General features: G+C 46.4%; 1 protein-coding gene across 1 annotated transcript; it reads right to left on the reverse strand.

Moving 5' to 3' along the window:
* Positions 1-4,549: 4,549 nt before the first annotated feature.
* Positions 4,550-8,385, reverse strand: LOC122022949 (MADS-box transcription factor 23-like). Its single transcript, XM_042581051.1, has 2 exons — positions 7,668-8,385; positions 4,550-4,587 (listed from the first exon to the last, which is right to left on the reverse strand). Exons 1-2 carry the CDS (start codon positions 8,368-8,370, stop codon positions 4,550-4,552), a joined length of 741 nt encoding a protein of 246 aa, XP_042436985.1. The 5' UTR covers positions 8,371-8,385.
* Positions 8,386-11,500: the final 3,115 nt, after the last annotated feature.

Consider the following 11,500-nt stretch of genomic DNA (forward strand, 5'->3'; position numbering starts at 1 on the left):
GGGCAGGGTCCGACCGGACATCCGGCCGGCCAATGGAATCGAACGCCCGGAGAGGGATAGGTCCGATCGGCTTGCCGACCGGACGATATACGGCTGATGGTTAAAGGCGCCCTGTCGAAATTAGGGTTCCGGCGCTCAGTGGAAAAGGTCATGGGCCGAGCGGACCTCACGCTCGGCCAAAGCCATAAGGTAACACTGCTAATAGTCCACATAAAGCATGTGATGGAGGATCTCCCCAAGTAAACCATCGCATATGTCCGGCCGGATGTTGAGGGAGCTGTCCGCCCGGAAGCTAGATTTGGAGCAAAGAGAAAAAGGACAAGGAACGTCTTTTTCTGATAGCAGGTATGTTTCACGTGTGGGCCATGCTCCAAATCTTGTGACAGGGGATTCCGCTGTCCCATCGAGGACATGCTAAGATTGTAGCAGTATGGGTTAGGGAAGCTCACTAACAAGTCCTTACTGGAGTATGGGCTATGGACACGTGTACACCTCGGAAGGTGTACACTCACTTCTTCGCTGCCCTATATAAAGGCCCTTATTCCTCGCCGGAGGTACGTTTTCTAGAAGTTCTGGAGCCACTTTTTCTCTCTTGAGCTTCGCCTGACTTGAGCGTCGGAGGGTCGCCGCCGGGAACCCCTTCCCGGCCCGACTTCTGTGCAGGTTCGCAGGAGCTGTGTTACCAGTCGAAGAGCCATGTCGACAGCCGGAGAGCGCCCCGTGCCCAGCGTCCGTTGGTTTAGCATTCGGACAGGATCAATTTGGCGTCGTCTGTGGGAACGCACCTGCATCCGAGTGGAAGAGATGGACGAAGCTGGACGACCTCACCGTGACGCTCTCCCAGAAGAAACTCGACGCTCTAATAGATGCAAGAGCAGCTAAGCTCGTTGAGCAACAGAAACAGAAGGTTCAAGTTGAGCGGATATCTGAGCGGCCCAAGAGCACCGACCGGAGAAGCTTTCGAAATGGGGGCGAAACAAGGGATCGACCGGCACTCAAGTGGGAGCAACCCCTGCCCCGATACCGGTTCGACGAAGGGGTTTTCATCCGACGAGGCACCTGTCCATGAGTTTCGACGAGTATATCGTATGCTCCTCACTCCACGGGTATTCGGGAGTCGAAAAATTGGGTCAGATCCCCTGCTGGTCGGCCGGTCAGTTCTTTAATTATCTGTTGCTCATAAAATTATAGTTTCGAGTAAAAAAATCCTGTGCCGATCGGTCGGGCGTATAGTAACCGAGACAAAGGCTCGATGGTGAAGACCCCGCGTCGTTCGGCCGGGCGTATAGCAACCGAGCCCAAGGCTCGATGGGAAAACCCCGTACCGCTCGGCCGGGAGTATATTAACCGAGCCAGAGGCTCTATGAGAAGATCCCGTGCCGCTCGGCCGGGCGTATAGTAAACGAGCCAAAGGCTCGATGGTGAAGACCCCGCGTCGTTCAGCCGAGCGTATAGCAAACGAGCCCAAGGCTCGATGGGAAGACCCCGTGCCGCTCGGCCGGGCAGTACATTAGCCGAGCCAAAGGCTCGAGCATCGAAGGCCCCCGACCGTTCGGCCGGAGGTATATTGATCGAGCCGCACGCTCGAGGATCGAAGGCCATGGACCGTTCGGCCGGAGGTATATTGATCGAGCCGCACGCTCGAGCATCGAAGGCCCTGGACAGTTCGGCCGGAGGTATATTGATCGAGCCGCACGCTCGAGCATCGAAGGCCCCGGATCGGTCGGCCGGAGGTATATTGATCGAGCCGCACGCTCGATACCGAAGGCCCCGTACCGTTCGGATGGAGGTATATGATCCGAGCCAAAATGCTCTATCCTGAAGACCCCGTGCCGTTCGGCCGGGCGTACGATATCCAAGCATCGGCACAAAAACCGAAGGCCCCGTACCGTTCGGACGGAGGTAGATTATCCGAGCTGAAAGGAGCGGAGTGGTGTGATAATATGCTCTGTATATTTTCTGTTCGCTTGTATCCTTTTAATGCAGGAAGTAAAATGGCTAACGCATTTGGAAATCTTCGCCGAACGGCAGTGTCAAAATTAGCCTTAAAGGTCGTCGAGCTCCGACGTTAAATATCGAGCGACGAGCCGGCATCTATAAACCCTCCGAGCGGAAGACCGTCGAGCTCCGACGTTAAATATCGAGAGACGGGCCGGCGTCTATAAACCTTCTGAGCGGAAGACCGTCGAGCTCCGACGTTAAATATCGAGAGACGAGCCGGCGTCTATAAACCCTCCGAACGGAAGACCGTCGAGCTCCGACGTTAAATATCGAGAGACGGGCCGGCGTCTATAAACCCTCCGAAGGAAGACCGCCGAGCTCCGACGTTAAATATCGAGACGAGCCGGCGTCTATAAACCCTCCGAGGAAGACCGCCGAGTTCGACATTAAATATCGAGACGAGCCGCCTATAAACCTCCGAAGGAAGACCGCCGAGCCCGACGTTAAATATCGAGAGACGGCCGGCGCCTATAAACCTTCCGAAGGAAGACCGCCGAGCTCCGACGTTAAATATCGAGACGGACCGGCGTCTATAAACCTTCCAAGCGGAAGACCGCCGAGCTCCGACGTTAAATATCGAGACGAGCCGGCTTATAAACCTCTCGAAGGAAGACCGCCGAGCCCGACGTTAAATATCGAGACGGGCCGCGCTATAAACCCTCCGAGCGGAAGACCATCGAGCTCGGCGTTAAATATCGAGACGAGCCGACGCCTATAAACCTCCGAAAGGTAAGACCGTCGAGCTCCGACGTTAAATATCGAGAGACGGGCCGGCGTCTATAAACCTTTCGAGCGGAAGACCGTCGAGCTCCGACGTTAAATATCGAGAGACGAGCCGACGTCTATATACCCTCCGAGCGGAAGACCGTCGAGCTCCGACGTTAAATATCGAGAGACGAGCCGGCGTCTATAAACCCTCCGAGCGGAAGACCGTCGAGCTCCGACTGCAAGTGTCCGAGTTCGCCGCCGATATTGTTCGACCGACTCCACGCTCCGCTCGGCTCAATGCCCAAAAGTTCTGGTCGGCTTAGAGCGAGCGATCCTTGCTAGCAAAGCGTAATGTTACGCGTCCGGAATATTAGCCCGAGCGGAAGGGCATGGCCAAGTACTTCGCAACAATGGCTTTCGAATGCAGAGGTGCGATAATAGGCGAGCGGGCAACACACATATTAATTAGCAAAAGGACAAAGTGCAAAAAGATAAAGTGCGTGAAAGGAAAGCATTGCATTAAAAATAAAATCTCAGGCCGGGCGGCCTAAGTACAAAAGGGATCATATTTAGCCGAGTGGCTAGATTACAAAAATTACTCGATATAATCGTAGAGGGTCTTGGGGATGCTATCTAGGAGCGCCACCGATCGCCGGAATATTGGTGGACTCCAAGAAGGCCCTTCGACTTCAGATAGGTCATAGTGGCGCCATGGCCTAAGTCGTTGAGTACATCCGCAAATTTTCTCCGAGAATCGGGCGATCGGATGTAGCTCGTCAGCAGAGGCGGCTCGGCCCAAGATCTTGATATTCTTTGAAAGCCTGGAGCCCGTGAGGGCCTCGTCAAATTTTGCTGGCCGAGCTGCCCTTTCTCCCGACGAGCGCTCGCCAACTCTTTATCTTCACCCAGCCCCGAGCCTCAACGCTTTTCTCCGGATCGGAGATAGTCGATTCTTCCGAGTGGTGGGTTATCTTTGTGTCAAGCGACTTGACTTGTCGCCGACTCGCCAAGGGCCCGGTCGGCCTTCTTTGCTCGGTCGCCGCCAGAGTTTGAGCTTCACCTCCTTGCGCCCGGAATAGGAAGGCCCTCAAGGCCTGACGACCAACCGCGCCTTCAGCTGCCGTAGCTCTTCATCCACCAGGGCCACAGCGATATCCTCCACCCATCTCTGGCAAAAGAAAATTATAGCTATTAGAGGCCGATCGGAAAAAATGAACACCAAAGTTTATAGATTACAACTTACTCGTGCTCACGATATGGTCAAGTAGCCAAATTCCGAGGGTATCAGAGTGGCCCGAGCATCGCCCATATCTCGAAGGGCCCTTTCAAGGTGATGGTGTGCTCGGGCGTGGACTCTGGCCGCAGCTCTTCATCGGGAGATGAAGAGTGACCCGAATCGTCGGCCATGACCGGGGTCGTCCGACCGGCGGATCGGTAGAAAACTGCGAATGAATGGTCGAGCGCTGGATTGGTTGGCAACGGGCGGAAGGGTGTTGATTGGAACAGCCTCCACTGGAGCGGCCGGCTCGTCCCCGTCCGGTCGGACGAGATGGTTTCGGCCTCGGCGCCTTGCCTCGAGCAGTTGCAGTGACCCACGCAGATGGTTGGACCGCGGAGGTTGCCGACCGCATGGGGTCTCCACTGACGCCTTTGTAAGGGCCTCCTCCTCTCGAGCGGAACCTTCCTCGGAGCGCTTGGTTCTCCGTGGGAGTGGCTCACCGCCACGCTTTTCGAGAAGCGGAGCGTCGACTCGCCTTGAGTCCCGCCTTCCTTCGTGGATCCGACCGCCGATACCCAAAGCTTCCATTTCTTTGGCCGCCCAGAGCCGCCGCCTTCCTCTTCAAAACACCGCCATGACGGAATCCATAACGATGTCCGCTGCAAAGAAAGAAAAGAAATCAGTTAGCAATCAAAGCAAATGCCCAACCAAAGTTCTTACCGAGCCGGCCGGAAGAGGGGTCCGTATAGGACTCAACCCGAAGATGTACATCACTCCCTCGTGGAGAAGTTTGTTGATGTCAAGCTCGCATATTTGCAGCATGGAGGTAGTCCGGTCGGGTCTTGAACTTCTTCAACTCGGGAGTGGGGGCAATCGACTTGCCACTGGTCGGGAAGCTTGCCTGATCGGGCATACGGATGTAGAAAAATAATCCTTCCAATGTTTATTGGAAGTAGGAAGTTTGTTGAAAAGCTGGGTCGAGCTTGGAACATGAAGGTGCCCGCTCGGCTTGCTTGGGGTAATAAAATAAAAAGACCTCCGGTCGGAGGGGATGTTGTGAATCTTAAACAAAACGACAACACCGCAGAGGAGACGGAAGGTATTGGGTACTAAACTGCGAGCGGCACAAAAAAATTACGTACATCTATAATGAAGGGTGCAGAAAACGAAGACCGCGATAAACCGTCCTGTAAGACATGACAGAAACATACATGGCCCGTGAGGCCGAGCGAAGGACCAGCTAGTTAACGAATAAACTCCCGATTTCAAAATTGTCTCGTAATATCAAGTCCCGCCGTTCTAATCGATCGCATGGTGGTGTACCATGGGCTCGAAGGATCGATCCGTGGATTGGAAGAACTAGCCATGGGCCGATCGGAAGGAATCAAAAGGCAAAAAGGCAGGAAAAGAACAACAGCAAACGAAAGGAGGTTTCAAGGATCGAAACTGAAGAAGAAATGCGGAGGAAACACCGGAAAGGAGGAAGGAAAGCTATAAAACCTTACTGCGGGGAAAGGGATCGCGAAAGAGGCGCCGGAGAGCGTTGGAGAGCAGAAACAGGATTGCCGGAGCTCCAAAGCGCAGGGGGCAATGGTTGGAATCGCGGAGGCAAATGAGGAAGAGAAGGAAAAACGAAGAATTTATAGGGTGAGGGCCGGGCGGCCTCCACCGTTGGATCCAGGTCACGGGAATCAAAGCATGCATCGAGCCGTCCATTTCGAATCGCTTCTATCACATCAAAACACCATGCCACCGCCGCCGTACACCGATGGCATTGCTCCACGTGGCATTCAATCATTCGGAGCATTTAATGAAAGCATGCTCAACCTTAATGTCGAAGATTGGCGCAGAATACGAGGAGATCCGGTGAAGACTATTGTTGATTCGCTTAAGGCTGTCTCTATGGTCGGCCGAGCGGATGATACAAGCATGGAGGAACCGCTCGGCCGGATTCTTAGTCCAGTCAGTCGGACTATCCGCCTCCTTCGACTAGACTTGAAGGGGAGGCAAGTGATCCGGTGGTGGGCAGGCCCCACCGTGCAGAAGTCAAACCCGCAGAGGGCCGGGCAATCGTCCATCCGGAGAGGGTCGGGTCCGACCGACGGCCGGAGAGGGCAGGGTCCGACGTGCGAGCCTACCAATGGAATCGAACGCCCGAGAGGGTCCGATCGGCTTGCCGACCGGACGATATACTGCCGATGGTTAAAGGCGCCTGTCAAATCGGTTCCAGCGCCGAGTGGTCGCGGCCGAGCGACTCACGCCGGCCAAAGCCATAAGGTAACACTGCTAATAGTCCCCATAAAGCACGTGATGGAGGATCTCCCCAAGTAAACCATCGCATATGTCCGGCCGGATGTTGAGGGAGCTGTCCGCCCGGAAGCTAGATTTGGAACAAAGAGGAAAAGGACAAGGAACGTCTTTTTCTTACAGCAGGTATGTTTCACGTGGGGGCCATGCTCCAAATCTTGTGACAGGGGATTCAGCTGTCCCATCGAGGACATGCTAAGATTGTAGCAGTATGGGTTAGGGAAGCTCACTAACAAGTCCTTACTGGAGTATGGGCTATGGACACGTGTACACCTCGGAAGGTGTACACTCACTTCTTCGTTGCCCTATATAAAGGCCCTTATTCCTCGCCGGAGGTACGTTTTCTAGAAGTTCTGGAGCCACTTTTTCTCTCTTGAACTTCGCCTGACTTGAGCGTCGGAGGGTCGCCACCGGGAACCCCTTCCCGGCCCGACTTCTGTGCAGGTTCGCAGGAGCTGTGTTACCAGTCGAAGATCCACGTCGACAGCCGGAGAGCGCCCCGTGCCCAGCGTCCGTTGGTTCAGCATTCGGACAGGATCAATACAGAAACTAAACCGACGAATTTAGCATATTTTAGATATATGGAGCTAGGAAACTAAAGAAGTTGCTTAGGAAGCGAATGGATGACATATGAAATAAATTAATTTTAAATGTGAAAAGTTGAGAACGACGACCATCTCCGAGTGACAATACTATTTGGATGAACAAGCTAGCTAGGAATGGAAGGATAACATGTCAGCGATTACTTTTAGTATTCAATCTTAAATAGTAAATTTGAGAATTATATTTTTATTAATGGAGAATATTAAATATGAATAAATAAATCAATATATAACAATAATGATGATAAAAATTGATAGGTTGGAATTTGATTTAATTTACTATCAATAGAAGACTAATAATATTAAGATTACCATAAATAGATAAATAAATATATATAAGTATATAAAATTTTAAAATATCCATGAATATTTTTTTAAAAAAATACTGATTAAGTTCCATTAATATCAAAATTTGTTTAAAATTATTTTATTATCAAAATAGCTTTCTTCATGAATAATTAATTAATTTAAATGATAATTTAGAAAACAAATTTTGATAGTATTTTCAAATATTTAGAAGTAGTTAGATGGCATTTTAGAAGAAAAAAATATTACTTTTTTTAGAAGATTTTTTTCTAAAAAAATACACTGTAAGTTGATTTATAAATCACTAAAATTATTAAACAAAATTAAAAAAAAAATTAATAATATGCGCTAACTTAGTCAAAATCAAATAAGTGACGTGAGCATCAATCTTTGATTAAAATTTATTACTCAATAATCAAGATATAACCTGGTTGGCTTTTATTGAAATTAGCATTAACTGACTGTTTGGTCTAAATAATTAAACCACTCAACTATTATTAATTAACTATGGTTAATCAAATAACTTGAAGATCCGTAGCCATAACCAAAACCAGTCGGAGCCTGACCCGGTGTAGGAATCGCTTGCATATCAATATTATTGCCACCCTGCGGCGTCGGCGCCGCTGCAGCAATGAATCCTCCTCCAAGATATGCTCCACCGCCGACACTGCCAACATCTCTAGCCAACATTAGTCTCCTTATCTGCGCCTCAGTCAGTAGCTGGTCCACCCTCCTCCCTGCGTCCCAACGCAGCCTATCTAGCGCGGCCTGCAGTCTCTCCAACTCCGCCACGCCTAACTCCTCCAAGCTGGACTGCATGAGCCTGGCAAAGTCACCCCTTTGCGCTAGAAGCTCGGCCTCCAGCGCCTCTGTCCTCCGCCGCTCTTCCTCCAGTCGCTCAGCCAGCTCCACGTACTGCCGGTCGAGCTCGGGGACCAGCGAGGCGGCAGCGACGGTCATCACACGGGGGTCGTGGAAGGAGAGAGGAGGAGGAGGAGTAGGGTGGGCCGACGAGGGTAGGAAGCGGTCAAGAACAGAGTCGACCGAGGGGTGGCCAAAGGAGAAGGGTTTGCCGGCGGGGGAGAAGACGATGACGGCGAGGTAAGCCCCGCAGAGGACGGAGAGCTCGTTGGCCTTCTTGAAGAGTCCGGCGCGGCGCTTGGAGAAGCACACTTGACGTGCCTCCTCGCTCTCGATCCGTTTAATCTCGATCTTTTGTCGGCCCATGCTCGTCTTCCTCTTCCTTATTGGCATCATCATCTAATCTGAAAAGAAAAAATAAGAACGAAGCAGCAACACAATTAAATTCGCAACTATATCAAAGATTAGTACTAATGATGAAAAAATACATACATATATATATATACAGAAGTTCCGTTTATATTACAAATCTCGTTACCAATCATATATACCAATCATATTGATTGATTGCGGTGGAAATCAATTAAGGATGAAAATTACCAATAAAGTAATTATTTTTGATTGACACTTGATTTTCCATATTTCTTTTTCCATTTATAACAAAAGTCAAATTCATATATTTTGTTTACATGTATGTACGAGATTTGATTCCATCTATTTTAATTTAAAATTTTAGTCCAATTTATTTATTCGAAAGTTTATTTTTTAAAAAAAAATATATTAATTATTATAATTAAATCGGTTTGATATTTATTACGAATTTTACAAATCAACTAAATTGTTTTTTATTAAATAATAAATAATAAAAATTTAAAAAAATTAATTTTTTTTATTAAATTGATTAAATGTTTATAAAAACTTTAATATTTTTTGTTTTTTATTAAAAAATTATTATATTGATAACTATAATTTAAACTATTATGTTTGAGCACACACTAATAATCAAACTCAATGTTCATCATCATCCTGGACTAATGGTTCAATAGCTAGATCAAGGGATTTAATATTCGAATCTCAACTACAACGCATTGTAAGAGATTTTACCTCTAATGAGAAGCAGACATAAGAATGCTTGCAATTTGGATGAGTCTCCATTAGTATTTCACAATTTACCTTGGTGGTCGGTGAAAAACTTTTGTGAGGTCAGATTGATGATACCAAATTTAGTTAGTTTGAAAAACTGGATACCTGGTGCCAACTAAAAAGTGTAATTGTCAAGGGATCTAAAATTCAAGCATCAACTGCAACGCATTGTAGGAGATTTTTCTTCGCGTGAGAAACATGTCTAAGAAATCTGGCTGTTTGGATGAACTTTATGAGTACTTTTCGATTTACCCTAATGGTTGATGGTATTTTTAGAATTTGTCATTTCGAAAAGCGGATAATGTCAATTAATACAATAAATAAGGTGGGGTCCCTCGAGTCTGATCAAAGTCTTGTGGGCCGGTTGACTTGGTGATCAAAGTCAATGAGGGGTCAACCCTCGAAGCCAGCGCAAATCTATCGTCGCAACTGAGAGGTTATCCACTCAGACCATTGGGTCGGTCAGACGCCGAGTCCCTCAGTATTGATGAATAACTAAAGACGAGTTAGCACCCTCTAGAGCCAAGTCTTCTTCGCCACTCGAAGATAGCACGATTAACTAGCTAGGCCGAGTAATTCAGCAGATCGGAACTACGATCCGATCGTATAGATTGGACACCCGGTCCGATCGAATTCTTTGGCTAAATAGATAGGCCGAGTGAGGGATGAGTCCCCAACCACACTCTGTAAATCCAATCGGATTACCCTTGCAAGCGATTGTCGATCGGGTTATAGGAGGGATTCAATCAGCTTGCTAGGTAAGCATATTATGGGTCTTTCAACCCAACAACCTCATATTCCTTTTTAGCGTTTTGTGTCACGAATGATAGAGAATATTTCATAGGCAAACTGTACACTAGAAGCTTTCACCTGGCCAAACGTAGAGATTACAAGTCCATTTTAGGAAAGATGTTAGAGCATCTTTATGGTCTATCCTTTTTTATAAATGCTTTGAGATTCGTACACAAACAAATAGTAATAATATTCCCTAGTCGTGAATTGATGCATTCGGACATCATCAATTCTGTAAAACTATCACGGGTTATATTCCTTGGTTCGCCAGGCAGCTGTTTTCTCACTGGATGGAGACATTGGGATGTCGATAGTTTAAACATGGATGCTAGTTATGGTAACTACTTCAATAGAGTATTTCGCTGTAAGACATCATATAGAATGAGAGCCTTACTTTGATATCATATAAAAATTAATAAGAGCAAAAAATTAGTCATATTATTGAATAAAAAAGAATGTTAGAAATATAGATTATAAAATCTTATATAACAAAGTTAAAAAAAATCGAAAAAAATGAAGATTATATATATATAATTTAACAAATGCCAATATATTTTTTTGTCATTTTGAGTTTCTCCTTTTAGCATTTAATGCTTATAATCAAAATTATTTTCAATTTCGGCTATTGATATGTATGAATGAACATGCATATATGCATTAATAATTAGTAATGTGTCGATTTATATTTTACATTGATATTTATGTTGGATTAATTGAGTTTTGTACTTTTATTTCTTATATGGTTTACTACCCTGTGATCTAATAGACAATTATAATTTGGGGCATAATAATTTTATTAGTATATGATCTTACAATACAATTTTGATTTATGAGTTTTATATTTCATTTTGATTTATGATTTTTTGGGCTTTAGACATCAAGAGAAATCGAAGGACATCTCTGAATTATAAAAAAAAAATTAGTATATACCTCTCGTTATTATCTTATCTTTTTATTTGGATTTACTTATTAGTTAAATTTTACATCACAGGAAATTAGATTTGTTTAGACCCTTTCCAATTTAGTTTATTCTTTATTTGTTTATCAAAATTAGAGATGGTAAATTTAATTTAGTCATAGGTTATCTTGGTGTAATCTATTTGAGGTTGAGACCCAGAGAAAATGTTAGATTTGGTTGCTATTCCCTAGTTAGGTTAAACACAACGTAATGATTTGGCTTCTCCATATCAAGTGAGAATGTGGATTGTATTAATTTAACGAAAATTAGTGAAACCTACAAAGTCAATTAGAGGCTTGATCGATTTAGATTTAACAATTAGTCGGATACCATAAATATGCTTAGGAAGGAAGAGGGCAAGAGGATACTGCTGGGACCGATGTGCCCGCTAGAGGGGGGTGAATAGCATCTCGTCACGCGCTCGTCGGTTGCATCTTGATGAAGATATGCAGCGGAAATAAAATACAAGACTCACATAACGCTAACAAGTAGATTTACTTGGTATTCACATCAAGAAGAGGTGACTAATCCAAGGATCCACACACGACACGCTCCTCCACTATGAAAATCCTCCTTCTCGGTCGTAGCTGAAGACGGAGAAGC

Source organism: Zingiber officinale, chromosome 9B, assembly GCF_018446385.1.
Source record: "Zingiber officinale cultivar Zhangliang chromosome 9B, Zo_v1.1, whole genome shotgun sequence".
Taxonomy (NCBI): Eukaryota; Viridiplantae; Streptophyta; class Magnoliopsida; order Zingiberales; family Zingiberaceae; genus Zingiber; species Zingiber officinale.